General features: G+C 36.3%; 1 protein-coding gene across 1 annotated transcript in view; it reads right to left on the bottom strand.

Annotated features, from left to right (window-relative positions):
• The window catches only part of LOC107584049 (ELKS/Rab6-interacting/CAST family member 1-like), a 198,789-nt gene that overhangs the window by 161,920 nt on the left and 18,561 nt on the right, over positions 1–18,308 (bottom strand). Inside the window, exons 3-8 of the mRNA XM_016270453.1 lie at positions 10,196–10,612; positions 5,582–5,656; positions 4,220–4,375; positions 3,573–3,656; positions 1,299–1,466; positions 149–316 (exon numbers count right to left, since the gene is read on the bottom strand). Coding sequence (XP_016125939.1) covers positions 149–316; positions 1,299–1,466; positions 3,573–3,656; positions 4,220–4,375; positions 5,582–5,656; positions 10,196–10,612 — 1,068 coding nt within the window. The remainder of the gene's footprint in view (positions 1–148; positions 317–1,298; positions 1,467–3,572; positions 3,657–4,219; positions 4,376–5,581; positions 5,657–10,195; positions 10,613–18,308) is intronic.

Below are 18,308 nucleotides of genomic sequence, written 5' to 3'. Positions count from 1 at the left end.
TGACACCCGTTTGAAGGCCGCAATGATGTTTACAAATGCATACACTGCCGCAATGCAAAAGATTGTTTTGACCACAATGTTTTATTTCCTACCGAGAGCAATTCGATTTTAAGCAACAAACTATTTTGCTGCGGTGTCTATCATTTACCTTCTTCTGAAGCACGTTGACCTTGCGTTCCTTGACGTCAAGCATGTCTTTGAGGTCGTGAATTTCTCCGTTCAGGGTGCCCTTCTCCTCTGACACTTCCTGAATCTGCTTGCTCTTTTTATTAAGCGTAGCCTCCTTCTCCTCCAGACGTAAACGCAGAGCATCGACCTGAAATACACAGGCACAAAGCTCATCCAGATGCATGAACTGACACTTATTGTACATTAAAACGGTATTATTCATGACAATGTACAGGAACCCAGTAATACTGACATTAACCGTCAGCTAAACTCCATGAATCACATGCTGGCACTGGTAACACTGGATTATGATAAAAAGTGTGATGATAGACTAACTACAGAATTAAAAGCACACACAAAGAAGCCATTCATGCTCATACAATTTCACAACAGCCAAATAACATGTTTGATACAACAGTGCCCCCTAATGGTCAGGCAGGGACATACATAAAATACAATAACATTTCATCAACACAAAAGACAAAAAGAAACATTATTTCTATCAGTTATAATAAATGGAATATAAAGCTTGTGAATAATTTATATATTAAGAGTATAAAATACATAAATTGTATTTTATTACATTCATTATGGTGGTGTATTTATTAAAAAAAAACTAGTATTTTTGTATTTTAAGTGCCGCTTATTAATTAATTGGTGTGTTTGATGATCACATATATCTTTTTACGTCTTGCAAACTTAATTTTTTTTTTGCTATGAATTAATCCTATTTTTATGAATTTGGCTTAATGCTCATTATGCTTCCAGTTTCTTCCCAGTCTTTTTAAGTACGTTTTTAAAAGATCACTTTATTTAGATCAATTTGTTGATTCTGTGAACCAGTTTAACCAATTCATGCAATGAATAAACTTTAAAAAAAAGAACAATCTAAAGTTATCTAACTGGCTAACTAGATGAGCTTATGTCAGAAATATGTCAATGGCAACGAGTATTACTTGGAATGGATAGGGGAAATAAATCCAGTTATGGCATAATTCTCCTATTAAATATCTTACCGATTTGGTAGAAAAAGTATATATATATAAGGGGACATATAATTCACAAATATGGGAATTTCTTTTTTTATACAACCATACAGTGCCAATTCATTGCCATAACGTAACTCTTACCTCAGTCTGCAGGATGGCAGCACGCTGTTCTTTGGCAGTGAGAGACTCTTTGAGTACATCGATGTGCTGTTTGCTGTCAGAAAACTGATTGGCGAGCGTCTCCAGTTTAGTCTGCAGACCCAAGAGCTCAGTGTCCTTCCTGGAGAGATCCTGCTTCACCTGGTCAATCTGTACAAGACAAACATTCGGTCTAAGTATGTGGAAAACTCAAACTCTCCTTCAAACCAGACCTCGAAGCTCGGGTCAAATCTCAAACACAATCTCCCCGAAAAAAGCCTTTGCAGAATGTAAATGCAGCAATGTTTTGCTTTAAAATCATAAAACAGAATGAAATCTGTAGTGACAGGTCTGATGTTGGAGTTTTACCCTGTTTTAAGGTAATCTAAACACATATTAGACTAATTAAATTGCAAATCCGTTGAATTAAACATTGCAGAAACACAGATCATTACCAGGTTATTTTATCATACAGCAATTCCTGTAAATAGAAAACTTGATGTATTGAGTTTAAAAAAGATGGACACATGAAACTCCATAATGCTCAATCTTTTTTACAAAAAAAACAAACATCCACAAAATAAAAATCATTCTTGCAAGATACACAAGCATTTAAATTAAGTACAAATTTAAATACATTTTCCATAAACAGACAGTAACAGAGTTAAGACGCTACAAAACAGACAAGTGTTCATCTCCAATTTAAAGACACAGTCTTGACATTCCCAGCATGCACTGGGGCAGCTATAGCAGGTTAGCATGGCCTAAAGCTGTTACTCTACTCTGCCAGTCGCCTTAGTGAAAACAGGCGTGTACAGGCACAGGAGATGGCGAGAGAGACAATTCAGAGTGATAGAGAGAGAAAGATCAAGCCTCGTGGACATTAGTGCTCTACTCCAACCAGCGCTCCAAACAAGAGAGAGAAAAAGAAAGCGAGATGGGTAAAAAGCACTGTGGGAGTCTAGTGTGGCATCCGACCTTTCGGCACAGTATTGGGCAACTCTGCTTTCCTGATCAGAGAAACCCTGAGACTCCAGCCGCCGGCCTGAACCACTGCCGCCCACCGATCCTGTTATTGTGATGACAGACGGCCACTGATACGCAGTCGAGACTCGAAAGCGAATATTTTCAGTTCCCTTCACCGCCTGGGACCTTTTCCACTGTTCCCTCCCATCATTGATCATCCTGTCAAGTGTTGGGACTGTTTGTCTTTGTGTCCAAGAGCACATTTGCTATGACTTCCTTTTTAAGTTCTGTTTAAGCTGAATTTTATATGGAAAAAAAGACTGAGGTGGTCAGTATGAAAAACCTACAGTATATTGACTGACCACTAATCAGAATATTGAGAGAACACACCGATATAGAAAATGTGACTGATACATACAGGCAGTTATTGTTACCAAAAACTAACACTATTATTGATTTTTAGTAATTGAAATAAATAAAATTGGGGAAAAAAGGATAGATAGATGGATAGAGAGATAGATGGGTAGATAGATGAACAGATAAACAAACTAAAATATAAATTGACAGAAAAAGACAGAAAAGCAAAAAAGTGCATAACAATTACTTTAACAAACTAAAATGAAAACTGAAAACAAAAATAAAAGCTCATTCAAATAATTAATAAATACTATATAAATACTATATACTAAAATAAAACTGGCATTTTAAATATTTTATGTATTTTTATACCATATATTTTTTTTATATAACATAACATATTTTTTCATTTATATTTATACATGTATATAACAACTGTTTTGGGAACAACTGTTGTGAAACTGAGATTCTTTTTCCCTACATATTCTGATGTATGCAAACAAAATTTGCTAAATGTATTTTTCTCAACAAACTTTCTGCACTGTTTTCCACTATACTTGAGGATAACAAGGGGCACGCTGATTTTTTGTCCAGAGCACCTGGACTTGCGAAAGAAAAAAAAATATGGGGGATGTGGTAAAATCATTGGGATTTTTTTTTGTCCTTTTACAAAAAAAAGCTTTTGAGCAGAAGGCTTAAATAATATATGAAATTAGCTATTAAAAAAATATCTACAATAATTAATTCACCTTGCCCTTCAAGGCTTCTGTAAATCAGATATACAGCGAATCTCTTGCAGAAAAAAAGGCCTTGAGCTAAAGCGCCAGTCAGTCAGCGGGCTTAGCGTGAATCTCTATCTGGGTTCTGAGTGGGTGAGACAGAGGCTCTCTCTGGTGAGGGAAGCAGAGCTGTGCGTGTTCTAAGCCGGTTCTCTGGGTTTCTTACGGCAGAGACCTCTTGCTGCAGCTCAGCCACCCGCTTTTTCAGCTCCTCGCCCTGCGCTTCGCTCTGCGCCAGTTCGTCCTTCAGTTGCTCTACCTGTCAGGAGAGGGCGCTGTTACTGCAACAACCACCAATCACCAGCTCGCATGCACACCCTGCGTCCAACCAAACATCACCCACGATCACGTGATGTCATCAGCAATCCAAACCAATCAGCATTCACCGCACAGGCCATGCGGTTATGATGTAGCCAATTAGCTGCGATTAAAATTAGATTTTGTTTTTCAAACTAAACGGAAAGTTTACTAAAGAAAAACTATATTTTAATAGAGAATAAAAATTAAATGTATACTTAATTTTTTTTTAAATATAAAAAATAATAAATAAAAAAAATACTATAAAAGGAAAAATAAAAAACAGTTAAAAATGCAACAGGTCAAAAGTGGCCAGGTTTGACCAGATAAAACGAAAAATTTGAGTAGAGTGCTAGTAAGTAAGTGCTAGAGTAAATATTAGCAACACCACATGACGCCTGGTAATATTCAACCCTAACAAAGAGGCAAAAACAATAAATCTGTGCTCAAATAACTCATGACCTGCACAGGTTAAAAAAGCACCAAAACAAAACAGTTGCAGTTCCCATGAGCCGCAGGTTCTACCTTGTTCTTCATGAACTTGGAGTGACTGCGGTAGACCTCCATCTGTTTCATCTCCTCCACTCTCTCCTCTGTGCTGAGAGCCCCGTTTGACTTGAGCATCTGTATCTCGTCCTCCAGGTCCCTCAGACTGCGCTCCAGAGAACTGATCTTAGAGTCCTGCAGAGATCACAGAGATGTTTGAGGAGGAGACAGACAAAGCCGAGGAATGGAGTGTCTTATCTATTTTTTATACAGTTTTTAACTTTTGGTTTGAAACATGAATATAATAATTGCTTTCATGTTACGGTCAATAACCTATAAACGGCTTAAAACACACTAAAATCAATCTAAAATCTGTTTGAAATGCCACCACGAGTTTATAATGCACAGTAAGAAAAAAAAAAGGATGTTCATTTTGAGATTTACTAAAGACATTTGCTACATTTAACTGTGATTAAATTATTAGTGTTTTTACAATGAAACTTTAAGTGAGCATTAGGCAATCTATATGAGCAAAGGTAATCTAAAATGTAAAAATATGGGAAATGAGTTTGCATTAATAATTAATCAATATTGGCAGATACCAGTAAATTAGTATAATGTTGATAAATTATATTGTGCAGATATACTATCGATCCCTTCTAATCTCTGCTATACAAAACATTTTAAAATACCATTTTAAAATATTTTTTACTTGCAAAAAAAACTGAGGACAAATACACTGCCGTTCAAAAGTTGAGTGGGTAAGATTTTTTTTATGTCTATGAAAGAAGTCTCTTATGCTCTCCAAGGTTGCATTTATTTGATCAAAATACAGAAAAAGCAGTAATATTGTGAAATATTATTACACTTTAAAGTAACTGTTTTCTATTTTTATATATTTTAAAGATGTATTTATTCCTGTGATGTTAAAGCTGAATTTTCAGCCTCATTACTCCGGTACTTCAGTGTCACATGATCAGAAATTATTCTAATATACTGATTTTCTGCTTTTTATTATCAGTGCTGAAAACAGCTGTGCTGCTTAATATTTTTGTAGAAAAAAAACTATGTATTTTTTCAGGAATCTTTGATGAACAGAGAGTTCAAAAGAACAGGATTTATCTGAAACCGAAATCTTATGTAATATTATGTCTTTACTGTCACTTTCGATCAGTTTAATGTGTCCTTGATAAATAAAAGCATACATTTCCTTGGGAAAATTTTTTTTTTACTAATTTTTGAGCAGTAGTGTTCAATTACAAAACTGACCCAATATGACAGTTTCAGGAATATGAGAAAGTTGCAATTTAGATAACATTATTTTTAAAGCAACCTGTCCTACTTAGAAAGAACCCAAAAGTTTGGGATTTACTTACAACAAACACACACAAACACACTTGCCTTCATCTCGATGACAGTCTGCAGGGCCTTGGTTTTGGCAGATTCTGGAGCTCCCTCAAATCGTCGGTGGAGATCCTGAGGAGAAAACATGAGACGAGGATCGTGAGGTGAAACCACAGGATAATAACAGCTTCCTCTACCGGCAGCCATCAGTTGATGCGGATCCATACCACCCCACTTTATGTCCAGCTCAAACGCTGATAATAAAAGAACCCAGACTTCTAATTTACATGGCCAGATTATAAACTCAGCACATTGAGATCACTGCATCTGAAGCAGAAGAGACACTTTCGGTCCTCTGGTTTGAGTGTTTAATGCATGACTGAGTCCCTTATGAAAAAGATAATGTTCCGAGCAGCTGACAAATAGAGTGAATGCAACGTCCACCAAACACAAAGAGATGCAGCCAGCCTGCACCCTCCGGGCAATTAAAGACCTCAAAAATATCATTCAAACACCAAAGCCATCAGATATGAACGCACACAGACAGGCATGGAAAAACAGCCATGCATCTACACATGTGGAGTCATGGGAAACATATGGAAAGCAGAGCATCAGTGCTTCAGGGAATGTAACGCTGTTGTACAACATTCACATCTAACAGAGCTACAATATTACTATCTGTTCCCAGGACGTTATGACACTGCTGAAATCAAAAATGCTGATGGAAAATAAAACGTTTGTATTATATTTACTTATAAACATATGATTTAGGGCTGTTTTCCCACTGTACCTTTAAGAGTTGTATATGTAAATGAACACTGTTGCCGAATATAGAAGTGGCACTGAAATATCTGGGTGGTTTTGGGAGGGAGGTTTGCAGTGTGAACATTACAGTATGTCTATTTAATGCACCGAATGTTTTTAAAAGAATGAAAGAGGGGAAAATTCCAGTTTTCCATGACATGGCCATTTTTACTAACAGTTACAGTAAGTCGTTGGCAAAGGAAGAATTTTAAATCACCAGATTAAAAGAAGGGCTATTAGTTTATTTCCCCCTGCTCTCTAAAGTCCAACTGGAGGCCCCAATAAATAACCTCAAATGCTCTTCTGATCTCAGTCCAAATCATTAGTTTAGCCCAGACTTCACCTGTAATGGTCTAATCATGCACCACAGCATTTAGCGGCATTAAACTCACTGAGACCACAGCACTATATACTATAAGGATGCATTAAATTGATCAAAACTGACAGCAAAGTCATTTATAATGTCATAAAATAATATTTTAAATAAATGCTGTTATTTAGAACTTTCTATCTATCAAAGAATTCTGAAAAAATGTATTACAGTTTCCACAAAATATTAGGTGGCAAAAGCGTTCTCAACACTGATAATAAAATTAAATGTTTCTTGGTCACCAAATAAGCATATCAGCATGATTTCTGAAAAATGTGACCTTCAAAATTCAGCTTTGCCATCACAAGAATAAATTACACTCACACACAAAAATTTTTTATATATATATATATATATTTATTTATTTATTTATTTATTTTATTTTTTGTGTGTGTGTGTGTGAGAGTGAGTGTAATTTATTCTTTAACATCATATTCAATTAACATTTGAAAAAAAGATATAAATACATATAATATAAATAAATTATATTCGAAAAAAATTAAATATTTCCAATTATATACATATGATCCTTCAGAAATCATTCTGATATGAACGTTCATTCTGAAAATCATTCTGAAATTGTAATAATATTTCTGTTTTACTGCATTTCTGTAATAGAATATAAAATACTTTTCAAAAACAAAGAATTTGACAGACAAACAAAGGGTTGTTTGTGGCCATGTAATAAGCATGCTAGGTGGACATTATGTAAATAAAGAAAGAAAGAAAACCCTGATCTCACTGTCCCTACTAACAGGAGTGTAGTACTGTCTGCTCTTTTGATCAATTCCTTTCAAAGTCCTGCATATTGTCTCCCACAACCAGTTGAGAAAATGTGATAAACTGTGTGCAATGGGAGTTGATTGTGTCATTTTATTAACTGGCCACTAGATGTCACCGTTGCTAAAGTCCTGCTATTGACTGCTGGCTGTCTCAGAAGATGACTGACAAAAATATAAAGAGGGAATGCCAGACAGAACTCCTTTAAAAACTACATAACAGCCTCCTGACAGCACTAAAATGGTTGCTTGAGTCATTAAGGACATTAACTCACATCACATCCATGAGTCCAACTTATTAGCAACTTGCAACGTCTGAGGTATGACCATATTTCTGTCAACAAAACATGAATGTCTCATCTTACCTATAATTCAAAAACTGCTACACTATAAGCCTATTAGAAAATCACAAGGGAAGCTAATTCTCTTCCGAGTTAAGTATTACAAACTAAACTCTATTATGTATCAAAACTGACTGGGAATTTCAGTTGAACTTGAATAAACTTCAGTCAGCTTCACTCCTTAAGATAAACTCCTAAACTTAATGTGATAAATGTGTCTCCCGCCACATCACCAGTTTTTGCAGTCAGCAACATCTGTCTCCTTTCATCAATGTTCTTTTCAGTCTCTCCCGTTTCTATAGCAACAATGTTCAATGCCTTCAATTTGTAACAGGTTTCCCTCTCTCGCTCTCTCTTGGTAAGCTTGCTCGTCCGGAGCAGTTTAAAATGACTAATCTAGAGCCCTTGATTCATCATCACCATAATTGGGAGTCTTAGCGAAAACATTTCACTGCGAATCATCCCTGGATAAATGACCAAGTGCTGTCAGCATCGTTCCCTGAGCACCTGTTTGGTTCTGTTATTCAATCCACAACAGTCATTTAATTGCTAAGTTGACATTTAATGCTAGTGAATAGCAGATCTGTATACACTTTTCTATTTGTTGACTGTCAGCGATTTTAGTAAACATGATATATCATTCGAACGCTCAAAATTCATCCTGTGAAAGTGGTTTTGAACTAGGAAATTGCGTTACCATGGAAATGGTACTTTAAATTATTTTAGCTGGCTCCACCTTCTAGTGAGCTGTGTCAAGTGTCATAATACAAAGGTTAATATAATATTTTATCATCAAAACGTATTCTAATCTTGACGAAACATTGTTGAAAAGGGTCTCAAGAGTTCATATTTGTGACAGAAGTAATATTGTGACAGAAATGTGTGCATTTGTATGGAAGCCCGTTTCCGCCACTGAATACAAAAATAAAAAGGTAATTACGACTTATCATCTCGTAATTCTGAGAAAAAAATTCAGAATTGCGAGATAAAGTCATAATTACCTTTTTATTCATCAAAAAACATCAGAATTGCGAGATAAAAACTCGCAGTTGCAAGTTATAAAGTCAGTATTCCGTGATATAAACTCGAAATTCTGACTTTTTTTCTCAGAATTGTGAGTTTATATCTTGCAATTCTGACTTTTTAAAACACACAATTGCAATTTCCCCTCAGAATTGGACTTTATAACTCGCAAAAACTCGGAGAAAATAGTCAGAATTGTGAGAAAAGTCAGATTTGCAAAATAAAAAGTCGCAATTACCTTTTTACAATTTTTATTCAGTGGTGGAAACAAGTTTGCGAAAGGAAAATACTTTTTTTTTTAAATCAGTTGAGTATGGGTGTCACTCATTGGCTTTTTTGGTTTAGCACCTAAACAAAATGTCACAGGAACCTCAATTTTTGTGATCTCAACTTCAAATTTGGAACATAACTTAGTTAGAAATATGGCTTTAATTTTATGAACTCCAAAATATTTTATAAAAATATTTGTTTTACATAAAATATTTATTAATGCATTACATTTTCTTCTCAGTAATCTTAAACTTCTATAAATATTTAATAATTAAATTTTTTTTATGAAATGTAATTTCAGCAATAATCTGCTGATTGTCTTCTTAAAAAAAATAGACCAACTATATTCCAAAGCATTCACGAATTGCAACCATTTAATTTTGGATAGTGCATTTTCACGTCTATGATCAAAAATGGAAAGTTTGCAGAAAAAATGATTTTGTGGTTGCCTGAGGCTAGGGATTACAGTTAATAATGTTGTAAATAATGTTCAGTTTCTGCTTTATAAGACCTCAATATATTGTCATTGAGCCACGTGTATTAATTTTGTTTTTCTTGATAAGCTTTTTTATTTTCAAAAACGGGAAGCCGCTCAACAACAACTACGGTTTCAGCTACGAATCTTCGGTAACACTTTACTTAAAGCCTTTATGTATAATGCATTATAAATGTAGTTTTCATGCATTAATTATGCCTTGTAATGCACCTTATAATGCATTGTACAATCACATGAATAGTTGTAACCACACTTAATACATTATAACACTTAATTATAACAATACATTGTTAGACTATGCATTTTAAATTCAATTATAATTATTTATGACACGATATAATGTTTTGCAAAGCAAATTATGAATAATTACAATGCATTATACTCTTTAATAACGCATTTTACATAAAGGTTTTAAGTAAAGTGTTACTGTATCTTCTTTACTGTTCTACTCAAGAGAAAAAAAAAGACACCTAGATCTTGGAGTAAATTAACAGCAAACTTTCATTTTTGGGTGAACTATCCATTTAATAGGTTAAAAGTTGCATAAGTGTTGTTTGATGGTTTTCTGAGGTTCACTAGCACTCTCACCTCCCTCAGCAAGACCATTTCTTTCTCTCTCTGCTCCAAAAGGCTTTTCAGGTGATGGATATGCATCTCAGCATCAGCCAGCCTCCGTGTCCGCTCGTGGTCCTCCTCGCTGGCCTTGGCCGACAGCCCTTTGCTCTGCAACATCTCCAGGAGCTTCTTGATGGATTCGTCTCGAGCGCAGAGCGTCTGTTTCTGCGTGTCGATGCGCAGCTCCATCTCCTCCAGAGTCTTCCTCAGGAGGAACAGTTCCTTGGCCTGCCGCTCATGCTCACCGTGCAGCCGCTGGAAGTTCTCCTCGGTCAGCTCGGCGGTCAGGGGCTCGCCGGGATGAGCGCTGGGGTCCTGCTGAAACAGCTGGTTCAGATCTCTCTGGATCCGCAGCTCATCCTGGAAGGCCTGGATGGTCATCTGGAGATGCTACAGATAAAACAAATGAATAAGAGATAAAGCTTATGTAAATAACGGTCGCTTGCAACAAACTAGCAGAACTAAAATTCTGGCTATATCTGGCAATGTTAATCTGATATAATATATAAGAATTAACACATTTTAAAATAATATATTAAGTCTGTCAATTTAATTACTTTTTTAAAAAATATATATTTTTTACATGTTTTAATTTAAATTAAAAATAAACAAAAACAAAAATACACAAACATAAATAAAGCATAAACAAATAAAAAAATAAAACCAGATATGAATAAATAAAAACTTAAATAAATAGATATAAGAAAAGAAAGAAAGAAAGAAAATAAAACCTAAACAAATAAACACAAATAAAGGCAAATATAAATAAATAAATGCAACACAAATAAAATAATAACACAATAACAAAATAAACTAATAACAAATGAAAACAAAAATAAAGTACAAAAATAAGAACATAAGAATGAATGAATAAATAAATGAATGAATGAATAAATAAATAAGGAAAGGCAGAAAGAAAGAATGAAGAAAATACATAAAACCTAAACAAATAAAACAAAACAACTGAAAATAAATAAATACATTTAACACTAATAAAACAAATATAAATGAATAATGAATGAATGAAAAAAAACAAAACAACACAATAACAAAAACAAATAAAATAAAATAAAATAAAAACAAATGAAAGAATGAATGAAACCAACTACAGACTGATTTAGATAATGACAGGCTATACTCTTATCCACACACAAAATGAATAAACGATCATAACACTTCTCTAAAACCTAGTGTGACTTCTCCAGAAATTTTTTCAAGACACTACATCAGCTGTACGAATCTACTCAGGACATTACATCTCTGAGGGTTTGAGCTCTAAAGACAGATGGCTATTACTTCCACCTGGAGCAGCTCTCTAGAGACCCCGGGGTAAATACAGGCCACGCTCTCCAACCACACTGAACAACAAGTCCCAGAGGAGAGGGATTCATGCTATCCGCCCACCTCAGAGAGGACCAAAAAAGCAGTTAGAAGAGCAATGCTGGAACAAGGAGAAGGTAAAAGGAGGTGTTCAGGAAGGCCAGAGGGCATGAATTTAAGAATAGTCATGAATATGTCTGCAGGCATCACCATGGTTACGAGCACCCTTTTCCCTTACACTGCAGGAAAACGTTACTGCCAAAAATATGCACTCAGGTGTAACAAGACAATTTAGGCATGTACAATGACAATGATGGTAGTATTCATATTTTTGTGCATGTTTTAGTCTGATTTCCACATGAAGACAGCAAACTTCATGAACTTATGACGTGAAACAGAAGGTGCTGTCACTTCCTTTTTAGAATGATCAACCAATTTATATACTAGAAGAGGACAGCATGTTTTTTTGGACAGCATGACACTAGGACACAAAGACTGCATATTAACATAAAAGGCTGACAAGCAGGATCAGGCTCTGAGGTAGAAGGTGTCAGAGGCATGATGGGAAAGCAGGCACAAAGAGGGGACAGTGGTGAAAAGGGCAGGCCCATGAGAACAGACTGCAAACAGGCCACCATGCAGTAGTGAACAATCTAAAGGCTCTTACAAGAACTTCTGCACAAGAATGAAGTTACCATCAGGCCTGCAGGCTTTGTACATGCCTGATATGGCAATATAATATTAAAATGACAATCAACTGAAACCTATTAGACCAGTCTGAACACCTCCAACGGGCCTATAAATGTGAGCAGACACCGATCAGACACAGACATCGGATCAACAGTAATATCAACAAACCATTTATCAGAGTATGCAGTGGTTTGCATTTCTCTCACACACACTGATAGCAGTGTGCAATTGAAGACATCCACTGTGTCTTTTCTTTCCACTCCGTATCGCCTCACGCCACATTACACATCGTGTTTGGTGGAAAGGTTTCTCCCATGTCTTGTCCTGTCTCTAATCTCCACTCCTACACTATCACTCCACCCTAAAGATTGGGCACTGGGATTGACATTTCCTGCAGACATTCAACTCAAATAGGCAAAGAGGCCCCCTGCTTTACCACATCCACCCTCAATCACAATAGTTCCACTAACATTTTACTTTTGGGATTTTGTCACTTTTATTTAAAGGAATAGATAACCCAATAATTAAAATATGAAGAAAACTGAGAAATTTAGTATTGTATCACTTGCTCACCAATGGATCCTCTGCAGTGAATGGGTGCCGTCAGAGAGAGTCCAAACAGCTGATAAAAACAACACTATAATCCAATCCATCGATTAACGTCTTGTGAAACAAAATCTGCATGTTTGTAATAAACAAATTTGTCAGTTTTTAACTTCAAACAGTTGCTTCTGGCTAAATTACTGCAAGACTGCTTTCTCCAGTAAAACAAAAAAATCATCCAATCTGAATCTGAAGAGAAATAAGCATAGATCAAGCACCATTTACAAGCAAAAACAGTCCAAAACAGTTCAAAACAAATGTCAAGTAATTTTGATGTGAAAAGACAACAGGGGATGTACTTTTTCACTGGAGGAAGCGTTATTATTATTGACTTGTATTTTGACAAATACAAATACTTGCAAATGCCGATGCCAGCGTTTGCACTTCCCTTTTCCAGGCTCAAGGGTCCCACACAAGACTGACCACACAGAACACACACAGTCCTGACAGCATGACAGACAGCTGTGCTCACATACTACTGTTACAAGTCCATCTCCTGAGGACAGAGCCTCAGAGCTATCGGTCAGCCTCAGGCAAAAGATTCAGGACTGCTTAACAGAGCAGACCACAGTGGAGAGCCAAAAAAAAAAAAAAACGAGCTTGCTGGGCAGGACAAGACAGCCAAAGGGGATTGATTCTACAGCTAAAATATGAAACTATAAGTTGTAAGGTAGAGACAAGCACTCTGCTGCGATAAAACTGGCTGGACATGAACACCTAAACCATCATACACTTTCACTGGAAGTTGCAGCAAATGCTAACGGGGCCTTTCTTCAACCCTCCCACTTTCCTCCACATGTTTGTTTTTTTTCCCCTCACTAGAAGGATCAGACTTTCCCGGTCCAACCCCCACAGATGGAATGTTTTCGAGGGAATGCCAAACCACAGAATGCAGCGGAGAGGGAAAAAAAGATGGCTGAGGAATCCGCCGGATATTTAAACTCCGATGGGATACTTAGCAGCAGCCTGCAGTCTTCAGAAGACTCTAAATGAACCTAAACTAAGGCTAGACAAGAAGCGGTGGGCCTTGTTTTCCTAATAACAAGGATACAGCGAAGCTGTAATCTCAAGCATGTGCGACCTCTGACCCTTAACGACCCGCCAGCATTTTATGAATGTCAGTTGGGCCGCAGAAGTAGACCCGAGGTGCTCTGCCAATCAGCACAGACTCATTCGGCCTGTCACAACGCTTTGTGTTGCCTTCAACTAACACGATCCAGAGAACAAGCATCCCACACAAAAATGCTAGAGCCACACCTCCCTTTAACACAGCACATTTCACAGCATACTAAGACAATCCAGTGTGGTTAAGAGAAATGTTTCATCTGACAGACATATCCCTAAGATAAAATGAGTACTGAAGAAGGTGTAGATGTTTCTATCCAACAGCTAAGCATTGTTTTAATACATGTGCATGTGGTCAGGCTAAATCTGGTATATAACGCCCACTTTTAATAATTGAAATAATTTTAAATAGACAAAATCAAGTCCTGTTCTATATTCTACTCTATGTTTTTCCTCACTGTTTTACTGTAAAATGTAGTATAACGAGTTGAAAACTCGAGATTGACTTTAACACAAATGCACAAAGGACGATGGTTGAATGACTGGTGTTTTTCCACCATTTGGCCAGCTTTCACCACAAAGCATGCTGAGCTCTTTCCTACCTGGTGAGGCGATTCCTCACGATGGGTCGACATCATGAATAAATCATTGTGATTGCATTAAATAATTGATTTCCATTCCCATGTGTGCGCCCAGACTAATGAGGAAACCCAACAGCAAACTAACAGCGCACAGAGGCAGCGGTATCAGGTGACAGAGCTTAACCTGAAGTTCACAGATAGTCTCCAGCACGTCTGTACAGCAGTCAGCAACTCACTTACATCTATCTATAACAACACAAAGCTTAAAGGAATAGTTCACCCAAAAATAAAAACTGGCTGAAAATGTACTTACCCTCAGGGCATCTGAGATGTAGATGAGTTTGTTTCTTTATTGTAACAGATTTGGAAAAATTTGAAAGAAATTTAGCATTACATTACTTGCTCAACAATGGATCCTCTGCAGTGAATGGGTGCCGTTAGAATGAGAGTCCAAACAGCTGATAAAAACATCACAATAATCTACAAGTTATCCACATGACTTAAGTCCATTAAGTAATGTCTTGTGAAGTGAAAAGCTGCATTTCTAATAAACAATTCAATCACTAAGACGTTGCTTTTTTTCATTGAAAAAGCCATCTCATCTGAATCAGAAGAGAAATATGCACAGATCAAGCACTTTTTACAAGCAAAAACAGTCCAAAAGAGTTCTAAACAAATAATATGTCAGTGGATTTTGATGTGAGAGGAGAACAGGGGATGGCCTTTTTTCACTAGAGGCATTATTTTGGTTTATGAACTCGTATTTTGACCAGAAGCGACAGTTTAAAATGGCTTAATGATGGATTTATTTCTTAAACACGGCTTTTCACTTCACAAGACATTAATTGATGGACTGGAGTCATGTGGATTATTTGTGGATTATTGTGATGTTTTTATCAGCTGTATGGACTCTCATTCTGACGGCACCCATTCACTGCAGAGGATCCATTGGTGAGCGAGTGATTTAATGCTAAATTTCTCCAAATCTGTTCAGCTGAAGAAACAAAATTATATACACCTTGTATGGCATGAACTATTCCTTTAATTCAAAGAATTTGTTTCACGTTTCTTCAGTCTCTTTTCCAAAACAGGGAACAATAAGGAAACTGGATGGTTTGGAAAGAGAATCAGTCAGACTATGCCTACATAGTACATCAAACTCCTATTTCAAAGGAGCAGACAGGAAAGGAAAATACTATTTTTCGTGATATGACCCCTTAAAGTCTAGACCTCTCCAATTAGCTCTGTTCTGTTCTGTCTGTCTGTGTCTCAGCCTCCTACTGGGCCACTGTTGTGTCCCGATTGACTCGCCTCGAAACTTTCCAGTAGCACAGTCAGACCCTGCAGGTCACCATCACAATACAGACCCGTCATTCAGTTCCACTGTACCAATTAGAGCTTGTCTCCTGCCTCGAGTCTGAGAATATTAGCACAGACTTTAGGCCATCTGTAATATTCGCACATGCGTTGTACTAGCTCATCCTCGCCTTTTCAAATGCTTGGTCATCCGCTGATGAATTTACATCAGTTTCACTGCTGCATGTCATAGTTCCTAAAAAGACTGTGCAAACACACACTATAAGCTTTCATTAAAAGACACAATTCACTTTAAAATGCATACTGGTGATTAAAAATAAATTAATATATATCCAAGGACAGTCTCTATGCCACACTGTCGAATTTCAGCATTCAAAACAGTAATTAAAGTTGATATTAATGGAGTTTAGGAAAGGAAATCGCCACAGTTTGAAAGGGCGCATTATGAACTGGGCCGGCTCTTGCGGAGGGTCTGCTATTGCAAGGCTACCATGGCAACCAAGACTTGCTGTGTCATGAAGCCCTCGAAGGGAGGCAAAGCCAGACAACTGAATGTGATTATGTAATTAACCAGATGTGAATGGGGAGGGCGTAATCGGATGGCAATAATCATTTGAAAACAGACATTTTCAATTAGAGCAAAGCAGATTAAAAGTGGCTGCACGTTAAAAGTTTGATTTTGCTCTCCAGGTTTATGTGTGAATTAAAATAGCAAGCCAAAACCTATAAAAAATATATAACTGTAACTCTTTACTTAAAGCCTTTAATGCATTATAAAGGGTTATTAAAGGGTATAATGCATCATCATTATTCATAAAATTTGTTGTAATACATTATATCTTGTTGTAAATAATTATAACCAAATTTAAAATGCATAGTGTAACAATGAATTGGTAAGTGTTATAATTTATTAACCTTTTAAAGATTGTACAATGCATTACAAGGTGCACTACAAGGCATAATTAATGCATTAAAACTACTTTTATTATGCATTATACATAAAGGCTTTAAGTGTTACCAACATTAAAATATGTAGGACCAGTTTAAAACATTAAAAATAAATTGCAGAAACATTTAATACTTTTATTATACATAAACATTAACATAATTACTGTAAAATAATTATTTTTACTTGTACAACAACAATAATTAATATATATATATATATATATATATATATATATATATACAGTATATATATATATATATATATATATATAGAGAGAGAGAGAGAGAGAGAGAGAGAGAGAGAAAGATTATCTGAAAATTGTTCAAATAAACTAAAATTGTGTGTGTGTGTGTGTGTGTGTGTGTGTGTGTGTGTGTGTGTGTGTGTGTGTGTGCGTGCACGTGTTTTAACTTTTATTTCATACAATTATATATTGTATATCTAATTTATCTCTCATTAATCTCATTTAAAAAATCATATAGAAAATTGCACACAATTTATGTATATAACTGTACACAATATACAGTGTGTATACATTTGTTTTATTTAAATATATTCAAATGAACTTCAGTTGAATAAATGCCACAAATCAGACGCTACGGACAATTGTGAAAGGAAATCAGCATAATTGCCATGAAAATAAATGCAACAATGCAAAAAAAATCTTAATGGTCCAAAAAATAGTCCTCATTTTCTTTGTTATTTTTTTTCTTTTGATTTTAGAAATGCATAACCCTTTAAAATTAGGAACTTATATCCCATAACAGTACAGCATTACTTCAATTACAGCAGACAACTTCAGCTTCTTAGGTTCTGTCAGATATATCCACATACAGATAAACATGTAGCTACAGTATAAACACCTTGAAGGTGGGCGGGACTCCTGCTGACTGACAGGAAGAATGGAGCTGATCACAAGGGCTTAATCTTAATGCAGCGTGTCAGAGGGGCCATCTGCACAGTCAGTGGGGTTTTGGGAAGTACGGTAGTAGTGGACAAAGCAAACCTGCTCATTCCCACTCCCTTCTACTAGCCACACACAGCATCCAAAGCAGCAGAGATCCAAAACACAAGCCTTAAAAGTTCAGAGCATGTAGTACAGCAAACCTTTTTTTCATGTCATGGACCCTTTAGAGCCCATCTCTTTACATCAATGCCTCTCTTACTCCAATTTTCTCAGTGTTTTCCCTACGTGAACTATACCAAGTAAGGAAGAGCGGGACAGTGGAGCAGAGGAGATGAAGAGGAGGTCTGTGTAACCATATGCAAAGATTCTGTTCGTTCCACACCTATCCTGCATGACCAGAATCCATATAAGGGCCGCCGCATCTGCCAAAGAGCAGCGGCTCACAGTTCCGTGGTGAGAACAGATAAAAATATGATCTGTCGCCCCTACATTCTTTCTTACACACTTTTACTACATTGCTCATGAGATGGCAGAGATAACACGACCCAAATATTGCAAGTCTTTCCTTAATCAGCACAGGCTGCTTGGGAAATAAAACAAGAGTAAGTGAGGAAACAAAGAAAGCCCAACAGGACATTTTGTTCCTCATTATCT

This window comes from Sinocyclocheilus grahami, unplaced genomic scaffold (genome assembly GCF_001515645.1).
Source record: "Sinocyclocheilus grahami isolate Dianchi unplaced genomic scaffold, SAMN03320097.WGS_v1.1 scaffold56.1, whole genome shotgun sequence".
Classification (NCBI taxonomy): Eukaryota; Metazoa; Chordata; class Actinopteri; order Cypriniformes; family Cyprinidae; genus Sinocyclocheilus; species Sinocyclocheilus grahami.
The sequence above is the reverse complement of the archived record's forward strand: the minus strand, read 5'-3'. Positions and strand labels throughout refer to the sequence as shown.